This window comes from Sceloporus occidentalis, unplaced genomic scaffold (assembly GCF_023333645.1).
Source record: "Sceloporus occidentalis isolate IW3139 unplaced genomic scaffold, rSceOcc1.0.p SCAF_2, whole genome shotgun sequence".
Taxonomy (NCBI): domain Eukaryota; kingdom Metazoa; phylum Chordata; class Lepidosauria; order Squamata; family Phrynosomatidae; genus Sceloporus; species Sceloporus occidentalis.
Window position 1 is genome coordinate 31,856,042 of NW_028316982.1, and position 21,477 is coordinate 31,877,518.

Sequence of the window (21,477 nt, forward strand, 5' to 3'; positions counted from 1 at the left end):
CTCCTCCCAGACCTTGGAAAATTTCCTCTTCTGGCCTTAGAGGGAGTGAAAGGACAGGTCCAACGCCATCAGGCCTGAAGAGGAAGAGCCCTCCCCTCCCTCCTTCCAACTGTCATCTTCTGGCCTGGGAAGGAGTGAAAGGACAAGCCCAATGCCATTCGGGCCCAGCCTCGATTAAGAAAAAGAGCCCTCCTTCCAGTCCATCTGCCTTGGTCCTCAGAGGGAGAGAAGAATGCTGCACCTGATCCCCTCCCCCCCTCACCATTCCTTTCTCCTTTTGTGTCGTGTCTTTTTAGATTGTAAGCCCGAGGGCAGGGAACCGTCTATTATCTCTTCTATTGTAAGCAGCCAGGATTCCCAGTGATTGGGAGGCATATAAATAAATTATTATTATTATTATTATTATTGACAAGCAGGCTGGGGAATTCTGAGACCTGTAGTCCACAGAGTAACTTCCCCAAACTATGCTTGCTTCCCATAAAAGGATGCCTGGCACCAAACATCTTGTCTTCAACACTATGCAATTATTATTTTTTATTTATACCAGTATTTTAAGCATCTTCTGTTTTTAGTGTTAACTGCTACAGACCTTCTCTGCTCCACTCCCCTGTATAATCTATTCCTGTGTTTAGATTTGCACTGACATTTTACACTTTTTTAAGGTTATCTAATCATTATAAGCTTCTCAGACTTCCATTTAAACTGAAAGACAGGATATAAAATAAATAAATGTTTGTGGCTTCAGAGATGAGGAATGGAACAGAAGCAACTCTCTTACAAGTTTACAAAAGCTTCCCAAACTGGCATGACATGGTAATTCCTACTTCACCAAAAGCTGACCAGACAAGAAACTACTCACTGACTATGAAGTCAATCAGTAAAATGTATACAGTCATAAATGAGACCGTTGAAGATCTACGCCCACTGCAGCAAACTCTTGATATAAATAAGCATCAGCTTGCCAGATGTGGCAGCTGAAATCACACAAAAAGTTTCTCTCCCAGTTTCAGATGCAGAAGACAGGCCCAACTCCAAAAAGCTATGTAGTCTTGCAGCAGAATTTAACTCAAAGGTAACTTTAAAACCAGATTTTCACATTTATTGTAAAAATGAAAAATAATACCATTATAATATAAGAATATCATACTATAATGCTATATAGTATGATAATTACATTATTTTCTCATAGCTAGACCACAGTACTGGATATTTTGGGTCCATTTCACATCACTGCTGTTGTTTCCTTTCTTCAGCACAAAACCATGTGTGTAACCACTCAATACATATTCTACTAGAATGGGCAGAAATAATCTTGCAGCACAAACTGGTGGAAAGCATCTCTAGTCTTTAAACAAGAAGAAGAAGAAGATGGTCTCAAAGCAGCAAAATTGAATGACAAATCCTTGGATCACCAACTTAAACAACTTTGCAGCCATTTTAAAATATCTGTTTAGCAATTTTGAAGAATCAAAAAAGAGCAAACACAGATAAAAATGATGCAGTGATAATCCAAATGATTAGAGATATATTCCACAACCAACACATTTTAGCTGATCTGGGGTGCAATACACCATGGCCTGGCATTTACCCATTAAAACAAGCAAAAAGAAAAGAATTTGCATTTCCTACAGTTACTGTGATCAACTGCTATCCAGTCAGTATGCATAAACAAATACAGTCATAAACGAGATGAAAACTGTCTTGCAAAAAAAAAAAATCCAAGTCCAATTATATATACTGTAAGAGCAACATTGTTTCAGTTTAATGAAAACAATCAAGCACTCACATTTCTCCTGCAGCTTCCAGTTTATCTAAGTTCAGTTTCAAACATTACAAATATCATTGTTGTGTGTATTATCCAAACATATGAATTCATACATTCAGCTGTTGTTATTTTCTGTAACATAAAAAGCTATTCCAATTTTTGATCAGACACAATTAAGCAGATGTAGTTAGACACAATCAAGCATGTGTACTTAGATTTAAATCCTTTCAGTTCCACTTGAATCAATGGGTACCATCCAGGTGATTCACCTGGATGAACTTTAAAATGGGATATTCATGCATGGTATAGTGGTTTGTTGGATTAGGTCTCCAGGAGACCAAGGTTTAGATCTCTCTTCAGTCATGAAAACCCACTGGGTGACCAAATCATACTGTCTCAAGCTCAGAGGAATGAAATGGTAACCTCTCAACCCACCTGCACCGAAGAAATCTTGCTAAGAAAAACTCATTAATAGCTTTGCCTTAGGGTTTACCTTTGGGTTGCCAAAAACAGTCTGTGTAGCATTAAGATATACAGTACAATCCTATGTATTATGATTTGGAAGCAAGTTCCAGCATGTTCAATAGGGCTGTCTCTCAGGTAAGTGTACATAGGATTGCACTCTAATACTTAAATTACAATGTTATTTTCAACTATGGTAGACCCACTGAATCAATGACATTTAGTTAAGTGCTCATTTAGGTGAGTGCAAATGATTTTATGGATCTATCCAGCTAGTAACGACAACACGGTTCTGGCTATAGTCTGTATGATCAGTATAAAATAACTCTAGGATTCCAAAGACTAAATTCTAGGGTGGAAGATTTGCTCATAACTGACTAGTGAAGGTAGATTTATACTTGAAAACAGCAACGTTGAACAACGTAACCATCTGGTATTTTCTTAAGTCGGTAATATATCTAGAACACACTCACTATATAAATAAGATTTTCAAAGCTTACATGTATACAATATTAGTCAAATGTTTCCTTAAATCTGACATAATTTCAGAACCAAAGTATTCACAAACCTTGAATGACCTATCTGCTCATTAGAGACGGGAAGCATCCAAATACACTAACAGAACTAATGAACTGCTTAAGAGACTATTGCTATCTCCCTCCCCCACCATACATACTCACACACACACACTACTAACAGTACACTGTTCTATACAAGAAAACTAAATCACTGTTTGTCATGTTCTAAATATGAAGAAGTTGACTGCAGGATGAACTTTTAGAGTTAAATCATCACCACAAGCATATAATAGTGCATGCATCAATTTGTTAGTCCTTAAGATATCATCTGACTCTTTGCTTGCTTTTCATAGTACTAACACTGCTACTCTTCTGGAATTCAAAAAGTGGTGTATCTTAGAGAAAAAAATAAAGATATGTTATGATACTAAGACATGAATGCAGGAACACTTTCAAGAAAACAGAGCATGATTTTAGCACCTAAAGGAACTGAACCTGGCTTTTCTGAAATGTCCACACTCTCTTGTATCCTTAAAACATAGTTTTTCAAATCATAAAGCATATTAAAGGGGTAAATATAGCATTAAAAGGGGAAAATGAGTATCACCAAAAGCACAAAATGTTATGGGTTATAAATGTTGCAGTCATCTTTTTGCCTTAGTTGTGAAAAGAAATAGCATTTACGGTACTCACTTTCAATGAATCAAAGCAGGCGATTACTCGTCCATTTTCAACTTGGCAGCTTTTCGATGGATGTGCAAATTTACATTCCGTATCTGGTCGTGAGCAAGTCCCTCTTTGGAACTCTCGACACACTTCCAGTGTTAGCCATTTTGTGTCTCGGATTGGTGTGACACTTACAGCCATGTTTAGATTTTACAGGTAGTTAAAATTGTCAATGAAATGAACAAATTAAAAAAAAAGAAGGCCAAACTGATAAGACTGGAAACGATGAAAAATGTCACCTCCAAAATATTTCCCCAAGCCCCCAGCCCAATGTTAAAAGATGTAAAATTGTGTTGTCACAACAGGAAGGAAAAGATTTCCACTAGAAAGTCACAGCACGAAACTATAAATCAAAAGAAGGGGATTTTTTTTTGTACTTAGAGAAATGCTAAGATTAAGTAAAATCAGCATTTAAAAGTATGGCCTGGAAGTAGCCTTGTGCTCTCAGTTACCCATTTTGAGTGCCAGATTGAACCCAAAATGCAAGCAGCAAAACGTGGCAGACCCTTCAACACAGAATTTCCAAGATGATGTCAGGAAAAGTTGTCTGAAAGGTGTTCTCCACACAGCTGAATTTGCAATATATATATTTTAAAATTTTAATATTTTTGGTGTGGTGCAATTGGTATCAATTAGTTTGGCACAGACATAGGCAGCAGTTTAGAGCAACAAATTGAAGATTATTTTTCTCCTCTCTTTAATTTTTTTTCCCCTTTCTGGCAGAAGGCAGCTCACTTTTCCAGCAAACTTTTACTTCTATAAGAATAACTAAAGAAGCCTAGGGCAATGCTTGATGCTTAGAGCTCTTTCTCTTGATTATAAGTAGAAATGAGGGGAGGGGTGGCTGGACTAGAGGCGGAGGGTGGATGTGCTGTCGTCGCAGTCTAGCTGGCAGCAAGCAAGGCAAAAAGCAGAGACTGCTCTAGAAGCGGTTCCAAGCAGCAGAGACGTCAGGAAAGGCACTTCTTAGTACCAACCTGTAGAAAAAACAGATACATTAAAATTTACCAAGCAGCATTACACTGATGTCTCACAGCATAATAATGTTGCCATGTGCTCCTTCAGTCTACTACTGCACAGCATGACACTCTTTCTGACTCAAATAAAATACTTACAGTACGGCATATTGCAGACAGCCATTGTAGATTTATTAAAAAGGCGGCCGTTTTCCCCTTCTGAAGCAATGCATGATCAGGAGATAACCAATCACAGATAGGGTTGCAGCAATATTCTGGGCAGAAAGCCAATAGTGTGGGCTGTCTTATGAAAGGTCGCGCCTCTCAGACATTCATTACTATGCTATAAGCAGAGAAAATGTCCATCAGATGTGACTTATTATCGCACTGCAAGAGGACAACCATGTGGGCTTTGAATTTACCCAACATGCAGTTAGAGGATCAAACCATGTTAGTTTTCAAACAGCTTCCAACTTGAGCACAAGTGCCTGGGTTACCCAGACAGAAGGAGGATGAGAGGAGAATAATATTTAAAAAAAAAAAAAAAAGAATGAAAGGAAAAGAAGCAACTGCAGCTCATTCTCCTTCTCTCTCTCTCTCTCTTTTAAAGACTGCTTTCTCCCTGCTTTGCATTGAGCACGGCAAGCACAGAGCACGCCTACAGTATATCTGACAGATGCATATAAAAAGAAAAGGGGAGTTCACAAATGGTACAGTCTCCTGACCTATCCAATTCACTTCCTTCTGAACTGTAAGTCCTGCCTCCCTCGAGCACAAGCAGCACTTTTTTTTTTAAGTGCTGTAGAACTATTTTGTTCTGTCAGCAGAGACGCTGCCAGTATATATATCCTTGGCAGGTTAGATATGAACAACAAATACCCTCCCCACTCCCAGCCACCCTCCAGACAGAAACTCAGGTCGTACAAGGGGAGGTGGGAAGCCTGGTGCTGTCAGGATGCCTGGCAACACACAAACCAATCTGAGAGGATCAAATGATTCTATCACAGTCATCTTAAATATTAAGCAGGCAATCTGATTTGAGCAACATGACACTCTTCAGATCAACACTTCCGAATTAAAGGGATAGCACTAGGGGACTATTACTGTTACTGAGGTTCATATTTGCATGCACAACTACTCTCCTTAAGAGTTTATGCCTCAAGATGGCTTCTTTCAATGAGCAGCTTGCTTAGCATTATACTAGTCAGGATAGTCTTTGCAAAGGGTGGAGGGGGTGAATGAAGAGGTAATGATTATTATTCAGAGAGGCAAACAACTGCGGTATTTCTTGGTCCCCTGGGGAAAAGAAGAGCTGTTGTAAATTTTATAAATCAGATTAATTCAAGAGGGTATATGCAATGTTGACTTGGGTTCATTCTAGTTTAGTTAAGTCTGAAGAGCAGAGCAGAGCTCCCTGTGTGTTTTCACAATCTCTAGCTTTACATTTCCTCTTTCAGTCTCATGCTCTCACTCAGGAAGCTTACAGCTCTACTTGGTGTGAACAATCAAAAAATTTAAATTTAAATGAAAAAGAGTAGTAGGTTGTTATTTTTCTTGCAAAGATTCATATTTGATGCATAAATATGGAAAAGCTATTTTGTACTAGATGTATCAGTACATGGCAAGCTCAGAAGCAAATAAATCTATCAAAGGAATAGCCTCTGAACTCTGTGTCGCCACAGTGAATCGACTCTAGCTATGAGGAAGGAAATGCAAAACCACCTCTGCTTAAGAAAACTCAATGAAATTCATGGGGACACCGTAAATTAACAGACAACTTGAAGGGACATACACACATGTAAGCGTGTATATGCACAACAAAGTTTTATTAGTGTCACATCACTTTAAAGAGTCATGGCATCATAGGAAACTGGGATTTATAATTTGGTGAGACCATAAGTGATTTCTATTGACACTGCTGAAATGGCAAAGAAAGAAAGAAAGAGAGAACTGGCTTTTTTTGTTGGTTTTTCGGGCTATGTGGCCATGTTCTAGAAGAGTTTCTTCCTGACGTTTCGCCAGCATCTGTGACTGGCATCTTCATAGACTCACAAAAAACTATGGATGCTGATCATGAAAGCCTTCGACTTCACAGAGAACTGGCTGTTTTGGTAGGAAGGACCCTATATAGGGCTGCAGGAGATAGGTGGAGCTACTGTCGAAAGGTTTATGTAACACTCTAGAAGATTCCAGAAAATGATATGTACAGAACAGCCCATCTGTGTGAGTCACAGAGGTCACACAAAAAAACACCCCTGGGATTTGTAATTTGATGAGGCCATAAAGATTCTGTCCCGCTAGGCAGCTCTATTGTAGTCCCATAAATTGAAACACTAGAACTCTTTAGCAGAAAATTATACGTACCTCACCAAACTACAAATTCCAGGAATCTATAGGATGTAGACTTGATAGTTAAGCAATGTTTGAAGATGCCAGCCACAGATGCTGGCGAAACGTCAGGAAGAAAATCTTCTAGAACATGGCCACATAGCCCAAAAAACCCACAAAAAACAAAGGTTGAAGAATTCAGACAAATTGAGAAGCAAATTATAGCATGCACTTCAGAAGCTTTGCTATGTAGATTCTGTAACTATGTTGCTAACAAGTGCAAAAAATTCTAGATGCTTAAAAACAAATTGGACTGCCATTCTATACACATTTACATAGGAATAAGCCCTACTGAAAACACGGGGACTTGTTTCTGTGCATAAATTGGGTCCTTGTTATCCGCTGGGTTCCAGGATCCTCCGTTGATGACAAAATCCATGGATGCCAAAGTTCCAATAAATTTAACGGAACATTTCAGAATGGTGGCTCTTACACACAATGGGAAAACAAGGCTTGCTATTTGGAATTTATACTTTTTAAAAATATATTTTCAAGCCGTGGATGCTTGAATCCATGGATAAAAAATCTGTGGATAAGGAGGGCCAAATGTATATGAATATAACAGCACTGCTCAGCAATGTCCCAAAGTACATAATAATAAAAATAATAAAATATTTATATCCTGCCTCTCCCTTCAGGTATCGAGGCGGGTAACAACAGTCCAATAAAACAGATATACAGACAATAATAAAATTCCCCTAATTCCTTTAACCCTCCCTTCTTCTGCTAAAAATGCACTTAAACATCAAGTTACAATACAATATCCCCAGTACAGTATACTTAGTTACAAATATTGTAACTAAGGATTGACACAGGTCAAATTATTCCAAGAGACCATCAGGAGAGGCGGTGAAAGAGAGAATGGATCAATTTGGTTAATTCAGCTGGAGGTTAGTATAGAAAGGCCCACCGGAAAAGATCCGTCTTCATTGCCTTTTTAAACGTCTCCAAAGATATAATATGGTGGATCTCTGGAATTTGTACTTTTGTAAATAACTAATATTTACAGATTATGGTTTCTTTATATGTCTACAGGATAATCCAGCTGGTTCTTTTTTCTTAGGGTGCAGCTACACTATAAATTTACAGGGATTTTGAATCACTTTAACTGTGATGACCCTCTCCTAACTGAGCTCCCTGAAAGCTATCTAGGACAGAATTCCAAGAACCTCACAAAAGTACAAATTCCAGAATTCTGCAGAATTGAGCCATGCCAATCAAAGTGGTATCAAACTACAGTCACTGCTCTGTTTTTTGTGGAGGAATTATTCTGGACCCCTCCCCCATGAAAATCAAAAAATTGCCAATATTCAAGCCCCATTGGCTTGAATGGGGGGGTGCCCAGGGGCACCCGCAGGCAAGCGCCATAGGCACATATCCCATTTTATCCCCCTTCATTTGCCATCTGCGAACAGACAAGGGACATGGAATCCAAGTCTGTAAAAACAGAGGGGTGGGAATCAAATGGCCAGGGAAATTCATTTTGTGGCTCCTGGAGCTTCTCTGCAGTCCCCTGAAGCCCTAAAATACACCCTCCCTAATTTTTTTTAAAAAATCAGCACTACTTCTTGGATGACTTTCTACGTGAAAATTGAGCCAAATTACCTCAACCATCCTTAAATATAGAAGCTGCCCTTTTCCCAACTCCAAAACTCGCAGGTATTAAAAAAGAAAAAGCAATTTTCATCCATGAATCAGCTGAAAATGGCAACCAGAAGTGATGTGGCATCATTTCCTAGGTGTCTGGACATGGCAATGCAGCCTACCCAGAGGGGGGGATGGTTCCTCCCTTCCCACAAAGTGGCTAACTCCTGAGATGCACTCTATGTCTTCCCAACAGCCCACTTTAGGAAGTAAAGGTAGAATCATAGTTGTTACTTTCCATCTCTTAATCCCCCCCCCCCCCCCGCCATGACATTTCTCAGGGATTTAAAAACTATCACATAATTTGTTACCATGCCTTCCCAAAAGGAACATCAAGAATCTGGTGGGGCCTAAAAGAATAACAACTATAATTTGGCAACCCCTCCATCATATGTATGTAGCTCACAAACCATACCTAAGCAATTTCACAAACTATGTAAAATTAAAGTTGCTAATATTTTAGGCACTTTTAAAAACACCAGTTTAAAAAATGCAAGTTAAAAGCAAAATACAGAAACAATATTCATATTAAAAGATCCCTCTGCCACAACATATTAGAAATCAAATGCCTACATAAACAAAAAGGTATTTATATGACTATGGACAGAAAACAGAGGGGGGCAACTGGACCTCCTGAGCTCCACAACTTGGGAGCAGCTACTAAGAAGGTTCTCTCCCATGTTCTCACCAAGCATCCCTGTGATGCTGAAACCAAGAGAAAGCTTTCCCCCACAGGGCTCAGCCAGGCTCACATAGGGAGATGAGGTTTCTGAGATAGTTTGCACCAAGCTGTGAATTCTGCCTAAAAATGGATCGCCAGCCAGTGTTGGCCCTATGCTTCTACATGGCAAGGTAGAGGTTGAAAATACTTCTTCTTGCCAAATATTTCATACATACTATTTAGAAAACAAAATAATGACCATAGAAGATCTACAAGAATTCATCCTAGATACTGAGAAAACTGAAATAGTTAAAGAGGTCTCAGGCCTTGGATCAAACATTAATCAAAATGGAGACTGCAGTCAAGAAATTAGAAGGCTAGTATTAGGAAGGGCAGCAATGAAAGAACTGGATAAAATCCTGAAGAGCAAAGGTGTAACTCTGAAGTGAAGATAATCCAAGCCATCATATTCCCCATGTACACATGTACACGTGTGAAAGCTGGACAGTGAGGAAGGCAGATAGGAAGAAAATCAACTCATTTGAGAAGAGTCCTGAGGATACCATGGATGACCAAGAAGACTAACAAATGGGTTCTTGAACACATTAAGCCTGAATTCTGTCTGGGAGCCAGGATGACTAAACTGAGGCTGTTGTATTTCGGCTACATCATGAAAAGGCACAAATCATTAGAAAAAATAATAATGCTAGGAAAGGTAGAAGGATAATTAACAACAACAAATTCACAGTATTGGTGAGGTTTCTAATCCACCCACACTTTTAAAAGCCATTTCAGCTTTGCATTCAATTAATAACACTATTTTATACATGGCTACTATAAGCCCTGATAGGTAAACTAATGTGCCATAACATACAACTGTATTACTGCCTACTCAGAAGTAAATCTGAACGATCTCAATAGTTTTACTCTCAACTTAAGGGTTGACTATTCAAAGGAAGAAACGGTGAAGTTTATTTGTTTTTTGAAACATTCATATCTCTTTTGTATCACAAGGCAGCATACAGATAAAAATCACTGTATAACAATTTAAAGGTTAGGAGGCTTTTAACTACACTGTTTATGGTTAAGTTCATTCAGTCACACTTTACTAGTGCACAGGGACATGGGATACACTGTTACCTCTTTATATCCCCCCCCCCCCCAGACACACACACACACTTAAAATCATCAGGGCAGCACTAACCGACTCAGACACAAATTCTTTCTGATTAGGTACAGACTATGCAGCAACCAATCTTGGTATGTCACTGGAATTTACCCTATGAAAACATTGCTTCAGTTCCAGATTTATGAATCTGGAGCATAGTGCAATCATCAGCTTTCAGTGGAATCTCCACAACACGCTTTTGGAAATACAAAATGAAGATATGTCTTTTCAGTTACAGAGTACAAAGGTATAACTAATCAAGATCATATGATATGAATGAGAGATTGCCAATAAACCAACAATTTCTGATCTTAAATTAAGATTTTCAGCAATCTATCAAAATAATACACTGCTCTCCAAACTGACAGATCTTCTGAAAATAAGCCTATGTTCACCATTACTGTTCTTAAACTGTAGGAATGGATCTCATGTAAGACACTGTGAATGACTCTCATGATAAAATGATTCTGCTGTTATCAATTAAATAAGCATACACACACACACACACACACACACCAACATTCTGCAGCAAAATTCTAAACACTATGCTGGCAAAGAATTATAGAGGAAAAATTAATTCCATCAACCAGAACACCAAGTTTCTGAAGTTATTCGCTAAATTCCATCCTACTAGGGATGCAAATCTTCATACATTTTGTTCTTCCATGCAATAATAATGACAACAATAACAGTATTTTTTTATTTCTTTCCTGCTTACCCTCAAGGCTCACGGCGATGTACAGCATGTTATAACAATTTTATCATTTTTCTCCTCTTTTCTCCATAAAAGTCACTGAAAACTGCAGTTTTCGAAGACTATCTGCCATTTGGGAACTGCAATTAACAACTATTCTGTCCAGAAAAATGACATTTTTGCAGAAAGTAGCACTTTCTGTACAGAAAATAACATATATGCGCATAAAATGAGTTTCCTGCACAGATAAGAGCATTTTTGTGCAAAAATATAAATATAACAAACAATAACAAGAGTGTTATTTTCTGCACAGAAAAGGCTATATTCTATGAAAAGAAATCACATGCAATTTTTTGCACAGAGCAAGTCCCAAACTGGGAAGATTGTCACACATCTAGGATTCTCCCGATCACAGTTTTAAACATTTTTCAGATAATACTGAATAGTATTTCACCCCTACTCTCTAAACAATTTAACACCCTTCTGGTAAAATCCACATAATTTTATAATTTGTATAGATCTAGTGATGCCCATGCTTGATTTCATAAACAAAGGAACACAACACAAGAACCTTCTTCTAATCAGCTCTATTGACCTCAATATCCTACTTCCAACATTGGCCAGACAGATACAGTACTATGCTCATAAGCAGGGCATGAAGCCCAAACCTCTACCCCATCACCTTTCCCTCACCCTGCACTTTTATTCAGTATATTCATTAACATCTAGCCAAACTGGTCATGTTTCCTGCTACCAAGTTAAAAATAAGTATGGCTGGATGGCCCTATGAGGAACGACTTAGGGAGCTGGGGATGTTTAGCCTGGAGAAGAGAAAGTTAAGAGGTGATATGATAGCCCTGTTTAAATATTTGAAGGGATGTCATATTGAGGAGGGAGCAAGCTTGTTTTCTGCTGCTCCAGAGACTAGGACCTGGAACAATGGATGCAAGCTATAGCGAAAGAGATTCCACCTCAACATTAGGAGGAACTTCCTGACAGTAAGGGCTGTCCGACAGTGGAACCCATACCCTCAGAGTGTAGTCGAATCTCCCTCCTTGGAGGTCTTTAAACAGAGGCTGGATGGCCATCTGTCAGGGATGCTTTGATTTGGATTTCCTGCATGGCAGAGGGTTGGACTGGATGGCCCTTGCGATCTTTTCCAACTCTATTATTCTATGATTCTATGATTCTATGATTCAAATTGGGCTCATAAAACTTCAAATATCTAAGCACAGTGGCTAAATTCATAATAAAGCAGCTTACCACATTATGAAGGTCAATCCTACTTGGGATCCATAGAAAAACTGGAAGAATGACAGCTAAGTATATTTTGTTTGTTGTTGTGTGCCTTAAGGTCATCCCCAACTTATGGCAACCCTATCATGGGGTTTTCTTGGCAAGGTAATGTTCAGAAGGGATTTGTCTTTGCCTTCCCCAAGGTTACTCAGAGGGTTTCCATGACTGAGTGGTGATTCAAACCCTTGTCCCCAGAGTCCTAGTCCAGCACTCAAACCACTACACCATGCTATCTTATTTTAACTGGTCATTTTAAGTTTTTGTTCTGTTATAACCTTCTTTTGTTTTGTAATATGAAATTATAATTACAATATTTTAAAATTACCATAGTTTTCACCAATCTTCATGGTTTTCACAGAGTCAGGAGCCTTCACTAAGTCCTGAAATTCTCTGTCTTGACCCCGAACCATCTTCATAGTTTGGATCCCTTCTGTGCTTTTTGCTTCTATAATTGTTCTACTGATGGCCACTGCTGGTGGGCATTCAGTTCATTCCCTTTTTTTTAATTGATTTTGGTGTGTATGGGTCCTTTTGCAACGGGCCCATGTAACAGCTCTACTTGCTTAGTTTTTAATTTAACCTAATCATTCTGGCCATGCATTTTTGTCATTGCCCTTGTGACTCTTGGAATAGGTTCCTGCCTCCCCCATCTGGAATCTTACTGGAACAAAGTCTGAAAACCCACGAACTGCAAATATTTAACTGGCATTACTGAGAAGTTCAAGGTTCTCTATCATGAGGAAGATCTACTAGCAGGCTCTTCCTGATCTGATTCTAGTAACTTGAGCAAAGCCCTCCAAGCACAATTCCAAAAGATACAATAAATCTAAAACATTCTTAATGAGCAGGATGCAGCAAACGCTAATTCACAACCTTGTCTTAATCTGTATGAGGCAATGTGTCTGCCCTTTACATTCTCCTGAATGCTGCAATATTACATCCGCCTTCCATGGATCAAACTGCTATCAGTTTTCACATAAGCAGAGCTACTGGGTTTGCAAGGAGAAAGGGGTAAATATCCATTAACTTGGGGAAGATAAGCTGGGCAGAGTAAAATAAAAGAGGGCCAAAAGGAGATGGCATGAAACTATACTTCACAAAACCAGTTTTTAAAAATAATCCTGATTTTTTTCATATAGCTTTAAGGCATTTTTTTAGAACAGTAAGGTAGATGACAAGGCAAAATACTATCACTTTAAAAGCACCTTAGCCATAAAAAATATGGGCTGAAATATTACATTATTCTTTTAAGTATCTTGACTAACATTCAGATGACACTTTTCTATCAGTTTCCTAAATCACAGCACACTACCTTATTGGTAGTACAGCGCGCCCGCGCCATACGCAGCCTTGAGCATACGCGCTCAAGCCGCGGGGCGTGCGCAGGGCGGAAGGGGCGCGTTTCCAATGGGGCTCAAGCATAGGCGGAATTTGCCTTACGCGGCGGGATCCGGAACGGATCCCCCGCGTAAGGCGAGGACGGACTGTATGTAACCACAAATATTTTGTTCCCATGATGATATGTAGGAGTAAGGATGAAATGCTTACACTGGGATGATCATGAGGCCAAGATGTCAATTTCTCTATATATTATATGAGAAACTAAGCCTGGACTATAAATTCTGTCTTAGTCATCTTAGAATGTATATTATCTGTGCATCTAATAAAACTGTCACAGGATATCCAATCTCCACATGGCATTTTATATCACCATATTTTACTTATTTCATTTATTTATCTACTTCAAAAATGTATATGGACAGATTGCTTACCTGCAATTGTAGTTCTTCGAGTGATCATCTGCGAATCCACACAAATGGGTTATTCTGCACTTGCGCAGCAATTTCGGATCCTACTGGAATTGCTAGGCAAGACTTTTTGGCAGTAGCTCCGCCCACCCTCTATATAGGCTCAGTGTCTTCCCACCCTTTCTCAGTTCAAAAAGTCCACCATAAGAGCAGACAAGGAAGAAAGCGCAGGACACGACAGAGGGGAGGATGGACAGGATTTGTGTGGATTCGCAGATGACCAATCAAAGAACTACAGTTATAGGTAAGCAACCTGTCCTTCTTCGTGGTCTCTGCGAAGCACACAAATGGGTTTGACTAACAAGCTGAGTCCTCTGTGGAGGAGGGCGTGTCCTGGCAATAAATAAATTATTAAACCAGAGAACTGTGTGATTGTGAATTATGGAACAGTTGTCAACTAACCTCAATGTGCAGGGGAAAGAAGAACAGCTCTGCCAAAGGCTGCTTCACAGCGTTGTCTGGTATCAAGTCTGTGGTGCTTGATAAAGGTCAATGGTTGTGACCATACCACAGCCTTACAAATGTCCTCCAAGGAAATGCTGGAGAGGAAGGCAGAGGAAGTAGCTATCACCCTGGTTGAATGGGCTCGAAATCGAGCAGGGGGCATCTTCCCAAAAAGTTCAGGTGGATAGTGGAGGTCACCCATTTAAAGAAACATTGAGGGGTGACAGGCAATCCCAGCTTAGGGATGGTGGAGTAGCAGACAAAAATTCAGCGAGAACGCCTCGAGATTGAGGTCCTATCGAGAAAGACAGAGCCCGCCTAACTTCGAGGGAATGGAGTCGACGTTCAGTGTCGGTGATCGGGTTTGGAGCAAGCGTTGGAAGAACAATGTCTTGGTTGGAAGATAGAAACTATCTTTGGCAAAAAGGAAATGTCCAGTCTAAGGACAACCTTGTCCCTAAAAAAATTGAGGTAGGGAGAATTAGTTCAGAGGGCACAGATTTCACCAGCCCAACATGCGGAGGTTAGTGCGACCAAAAATGTTGTGTTCCAAGTGAGGTCACAGGAAGTGAGGGGTTCAAAGGGAGCTGTAGAGAGGGCTGCCAAGACGAGCTGAAGGTCCCAAGCAGGTGCCGGGGCGGCCATTGGAGGCTTGAGGTTTTTGAGTCCTTTAAGGAACCTTTTCACTAAGGAGTCAACAAAAAAGGATGGGCGACCAGAAAATTGAAAGTGGGTACAAATGGCCGCCAGTAGCATCTCAAGGAGGAAATGGAAAGGCTGGAGCCATCAAGGGAGTTCAGGAACTCGAGGACATTGGGAATATCAACCTCTGAGGAGGACAATCCCAGCAGTCAAGGACAAAAATTTGTTCCACTTCAGAGAGTAAGAACGCTGAGTGGAAGGCTTATGAGAAGCCAGGATGACCTTTCGAACCAGAGCTGAGAGACGGTTCAAGGGAGAATCCTCCAGGTGACAAGGCAGAGAGCCTTGACGTCTGAATAAGAACCCGACCATTGTGGAGGGTCAGGAGGTCGGGATGGAGAGGCAGGGGCCAAAAGCGGTAATTGGAGAGTTGGAGGAGAGGGGCAAGCCATGGTTGCCTCGGCCACCACAGGGTGACAAGAATCTCATCCGAACGGTACGTTTGGAGCTTGGCTATCACCCTTGTGATGAGAGGGAAGGAAGGAAACAGGTAGAACATCCAGCCCAACCAGCGAAAGAGGAAAGCGTCTCCTAGCGACTGGCCGGAGGGAGTCCTGGAACAGAACTGACTGCATTGAGAGTTCGTATGAGAGGCAAACAGGTCAACGTCCGGGGTTCCCCAAAGGGAGAACAGATGGTGTATGGCGTGAGGGTTGAATTCCCACTCGTGGCAGGAGTCTGGAGCTCTGCTCAGTCTGTCTGCAAGCACGTTCTCTTCCCCTGGAAGATGGTCTTCAGGGTGATGTGTCTGGGGGTGCACCAGTTTCAAATCTGTAGGGTGAGTGTGAGGATGGTAGAAGACCTTATACCTCCTTGCTTGTTGATGTAGCACATCACTGTCGTGTTGTCGGTGAGGAGCAGGACTACTTGGTTTCTAAGCAAGGTTTCAAAGATTTTCAGGGCTTTGTGGACTGCTAACATCTCCAAGGCATTGATGTGATAGCAGAGCTCTGTCGGGGACCACCTTCCATTGACGGAGAGGTCCATGCAATGGGCCCCCCAAGCTGTGGTGGAGGCGTCCGTTGTGAGCCTGATGTGGGGTTGAGGAGGCAGGAAGGGCATGCCTGCATAGGCGTTCCGTGGGTCAAGCCACTAGTGGAGAGAGCGAGCGAGCCAGCGGTCTTGGGATGGTGGTCCATTTCCGTGGATGGTCGTAGGCCGGGTTGAAGACAGAGAGAAACCAAGATTGGAAGGGGCACATGAGGAGTCGGGTCACTTGAGCCATTCTCGCCCAGATACAAGGAGAGACCAGACAGATTTGGATGGAAGACCTGAGGTTGTCAAACCTGTCGTGGGTGAGGTATGCTTTTGACGTCGTGGAATCTAACATGGCACCGATGAACCTCATTCTTTGCATGGGACAGAGAGTGGACTTTTCTGGGTTGAGCATAAGTCCCAAGGTTTGAAGGACAGAGAGAGCATAGCTGAGATGGTCGAAGAGCGTGGATCTGGTCAGGGCCATGAACAACCAATTATCGAGGTAGGGGAAGACAATGATGTTTTGCTGGCGGAGAAATGCTGCCACAACAGCCATGCACTTGGTGAACACCCTCGGAGCCATTAAGAGTCCAAAGGGCAAAACACGGTAACAAACAGAGTCGGTACCGACAGAAAAGGCAAGGAGGTTCTGGTGGTCCTGTCAGATGCTGATGTGAAGGTCCACAGTCTCAGTCCTGTAAAAGAGGCAAGATAGAAGCAAGAGTCACCATATGGAACGCTTATAGTAAATGAAGGAATTTAAGGCACGGAGGTCTAAAATAGACAGAGGCCTCTGTTAGGTTTGATGACAATGAAATATCTGGAGAAAAAACAGTCATGGACTTGGGAAGGGGGCACAGATTCGATGGCCCTTTTGGTGCAAAGAGAGCGCACTTCATTGAAAGGGTATCTGAAGGAGGAGTGGAAACAAAGTTACCCCTTGGGGGAAGGTGTTGGAGCTCGATGGCATAGCCCCTGCAGACAATTTTGAGGACCCAAGAGTCAGAAGTTATGGAGGCCCAAAAGAGTGGTAAAAATGGCCCAGGCAATCCCCAAAGAGGGTTGATGGGGCTAAGTGCACTAGAAAGCTTCAGAAGCGTTGTTTGCCCTGATCAGAGTTCTTCTTTTGGAAGGGCTGCTTATATTTGGATTTTAATTGACGCTTTCCCAAACCGGACTGTTGTTGAGGGGGAAAGTGTTGTTGTTGATAATCAGAAGATTGATTAGGCCTAGCCTTGTTGGGGGGAGTAGGAAGGCTTTTGACATCCCAAACGGCATTGGTAGGGATGGGGAGACCGGGAGGTTGTTGACGATGACACACCGTATTACGGGCTGTATTTCTCATTTTTGAAAACTGGCTTGTCATCAGTGTCTTTGTGGAAAAGGCCAGAGGCATTGAAGGAGAGCTCTTCAATGGCGTGTCTGGCCTGAGGTGTCAGGTCGGAAGATCTGAGCCATGCATGGCAACAACGGGCAACAGTTCCTGAGAGTTGCCTGGCGGCACAATCAGCCAAGTGTCTGGCCGAGGTAATTTGTTGGGTGGCCAGAGAGTGTGCCTCGGTGTGAATCAAAAGGGCTAGGTGCTTCTTCTCCTCTGAAAGGTCATCATAGATGGGAAGATCCCATTCCCACAAGTGTTGTTGGTAGGCGGCAATACAGGTGGGATAATCTGCAACCTTGAAGTCCACAATGGCTGAAGCGTAAGACCTTTGAGCCATGGAGTCCAGTTTGCGTCCCTCCAGGTTGTTTGGGTCGAGGCTGCTTTAGGGGTGAAGCGGAGTTGAGATGTTTCCGCGATGGCAGAGTTGGGATGGGGGTCCTTGAAGAACCAGGAGTCCTTGGAGGGAGTGATCCTGTACAGGTTGTCCAGCATCTTAGATAGTGGCTGAGAAGAAGAGGGCACCATCCACAAGCATTTAACAATCCTGAACATGAAAGGCAAAAATGGTACCAAAGGAGGCATTGGGACCCTGCCCAGGACGCATTCATTTATGGGATCAAGAGCCTCGGAGTCGATATGGAGAACCTTGACACGAAGAGCCTTGCCCATGCAGATCACCTGTTTGGCGAAGGATTTAACATCGTTGGAAGGGGAAGCAGCCTCAGGAGCTGTGAGGGCCAAATCTTGATGGAGTTGGGAATAGTCTGATTCCACATAGTCAGGGGACTCGGATGAAATTGAAGTCCTGTGGATGGGTCTCAAGCGAAGAGTAGAGGTCAGTACAGGTGGGAGACAGAAGACGTGGTTGTTCAGCGTGGAGGAGGACGGGACGAGAGGCTACATCCGAAACGGAGGCCGTGCGAGACGGAAGCCAGGGTTCCTCAGTACTGGGGTTTGGGACATAATGTCCAACTCGAACTTCTGAAGGATCGAGGGGGAGGTAGTAGGTCCCGGTCTGGTCATCAAAAGTGAGGTCTCTACCGGCAGGTTCAGGGAGATTGTAAGACAAGTCATCATCCAGCTCTTCATCAAAGTGGACAAGATCAGAAGTCTGGGATGCTGTGATGCTGTGAGGTCAGGGTCAGGGAGCTGACGAGGAGAAACATCTTGTTCCATGTCAGAGAGTTGATATGGCTCTGGGAGCCCCTGAAGAATCGTGAGAGACTCGGCTCAAGGTGGAGAGCAGAGGTCTTCTCGAGATGGAAGGGGTGTTGTGGGCTGAGCAGGCAGCTGGCCACATGGTACCGAACGAGTCCGTGTCGAGAGGAGGCAAGGGTTGGTTGGTACGAGATCGACAGTCAGCCTCCGAGGAGGTGGAAGGACAGGGTTTCTTCTCCTTGTGGTGAGAAGTGTCTTTGGGCTTGTCCTTAGAAGACTTGTGCTTCTTTTTGTTGGACTTGGAGCCGTCTGAGGCTCTTTTGCGTTTAGGGGAGGGAGTGTGCCCCGACCCCTGGTCCTCCAGTTTGCGTTTCTCTGTGGGGAGAGATTGCAGAACCTTAATGGAAGGTGTGCCCTTGGCAGTAGGAACCTTAGTAGGAGCGGGAGGCCTCAAAATCTGCACATAGAGCAGAGAACGAAGGTGAATCTTCCTGTTTTTCCTGGCCTGTGGTGTGAAGGCCTTGCAATGAGAGCACAGAGAGACATTGTGACCCTCTCCCAAGCAAAGGAGGCACATGGAGTGTCCATCCTAGCTGGGAATTTTTCCTCTGCACTCAGTGCATCTTTTGAAAGATTGCGAGGACATCATCAAAATCGAAGGGAGAGACAAGAGAGTGGTCAAACAAGCCAGAAAATACCATTGTTCAGAGTCCAAACCAAGTCCAAATCGCTATCCAAAAGAGAAGTCGAGAGCCAAAATGTGATCAAAAAGCGAAAGTGAAAGTAGAAGGAAGGAGCGATTCCATGTGATGTTCCTATGCTGCTCATGTGGTGGACAAAAGGAACTGAGAAAGGGCGGGAAAACACCAAGCCTATATAGAGGATGGGCAGAGCTACCGCCAAAAAGTCTTCCCTAGTGATTCCAGTTGGATCCGAAATTGCTGTGCAGACGCAGAATAACCCATTTGTGCTTCACAGAGAACATGAAGAACCTACCATTCTAAGGCTTAAGGTATTATTCAGGGTATCATACAAAAGTTAACATTTTATAATCTTGTAGTAAAATTACACTGCAGAACACAACAGTTTTAAAAAAATCAAAAACTGAATCAAGCTCAGCAAATAAAAAGTCCACTACATTATCAGTACTTTCTTGGACAACAACTCCAACAATTGGTTATGCTGGCTGGGAGATTCTTGGCATTTTCTACCCAAAAAAGGAACTTTTCCAGGTTCTGCTTAAAAACATTATCTGCTGTGTAAGACAAACAAATTTAAAAAAACTGTAAAGGAAAGTCCTTCAATGACAGAAGATGACAATCAAGGGAGGAAATGAATTCCAAGAGCAACTGTAAAATATTCTGGGTGCAGCTATTGAGAAGTTCCCTCCTCTTGTTAAAACCAATGGTGCTTTCATTATAGGTAGTCCACAGAGAAGAATCATAGAAGTATAGAGTTGGAAGAAATCTCAAGGGCCATCCAGTCCAACCCCCTGCCATGCAGAAACTCAGACTGAAAGCACCCCCAACAGATGACCATCCAGCCTGTTTAAAGACTTCCAAAGAAGACATTTCCAGAGCCCAACCCACCACAAGGGAGTGTCAAGGTGCACTGATCACATATCTTCTCCCCCAACTAAGCTCCCTGGTCTCCTCTCATGGAGGCGAACAAAAAGTCCCCTTCACCGCACAGCTCAAGAACTCAGTGCCACAAGAAAAAACAGCTGGAGCAGCTGTGTTTTGCCCATGTCTGCTCTAAACCAACTTTTCTCAATCTGTGCCTTTTACATGTGTTGGACTACACCTCCCACCTGTTAATACAGAGAAAATGGGAGTTGTAGTACAACATGTCTGGAGGATGACAAGTTGGGCGTAGCAGTTCTAGAAGGTGAGAGGACAATTTTTATGTTAAAATCAAGGTAAGGGATACATTAACAAGCAAATAAATATTTCCATGCTTATTTTCTACAACACTAAAAGGTTACGTTTATAAAAATTAAAAATAATTTTTTTATTTCTATCCCGCTTTTTGCCAGGCAATCAAAGCAGCGTACAACAGGTTAAAATACATCCATATATACACAATACCCCCCCTTAAAACAAGATTAAACAATGTAAGATTAAAAACTACATATTAAAACCAACTAAGCTAAATAAAAATCATCACGGGCAGAGTTCACTGGATGGGAAGTCTTATTTGTGGCCAAGCATTTTATTCCGAGAAGGCCTGCCGGAAGAGATCCGTCTTAATGGCCTTTTTAAAGCTCTTTAGATTGGTAATTTGATGGATCTCAAATTATCAGCACCTGCAATAGTTGAACTTGACAGTAGTGTATGAGAAAGTGATATCAAATATGTATAACAATATTCTTCCTTTATCTTGTAAAATATCTAAGGGCAAGTTTAGTCTGAATATCTGAAAGTGCAGCTTTAATCAACCTGATAATTTCTTAAATAAAAATGAATTACAGAGACCTCTGAATATCAGTTGACAAATATGTTGAATTGGAATTCCCATCATCCTTCATCAATGGCTGTGTCAGCTAAGAGTGATGGGAACATGATGAGTCCATCCACTTTCTAGGGAGTCATGTTCTCCCAATTTAATATTTTCCAAGAAATCATATGTGTACAACTTCTTCCTTATGCATTCTATTTATGTGTAATACTAAAAGGCATTTTCCCATGAAGCCTCAAGAACTGGACAAGGCCTAAGTGAGACAGCAGCT

The 21,477-nt window shown here is 41.8% G+C and overlaps 1 protein-coding gene across 16 annotated transcripts in view; it reads right to left on the minus strand.

The window, feature by feature from the left end:
• MBNL1 (muscleblind like splicing regulator 1) overlaps positions 1–21,477 on the minus strand; it is a 249,606-nt gene that overhangs the window by 194,117 nt on the left and 34,012 nt on the right. For 12 of the 16 annotated variants that reach the window (XM_089509029.1, XM_089509031.1, XM_089509028.1 and 9 more), the window contains one exon: positions 3,439–4,448. The exons of 3 other annotated variants lie outside the window; for them this stretch is intronic. In XM_089509029.1, coding sequence (XP_089365155.1) covers positions 3,439–3,612 — 174 coding nt within the window. In that variant the 5' untranslated portion in view covers positions 3,613–4,448. Of the gene's footprint in view, positions 1–3,438; positions 4,449–4,586; positions 4,821–21,477 lie in introns of those variants that run through there. One more of the 16 variants, XM_089509023.1, reaches the window with a different exon arrangement.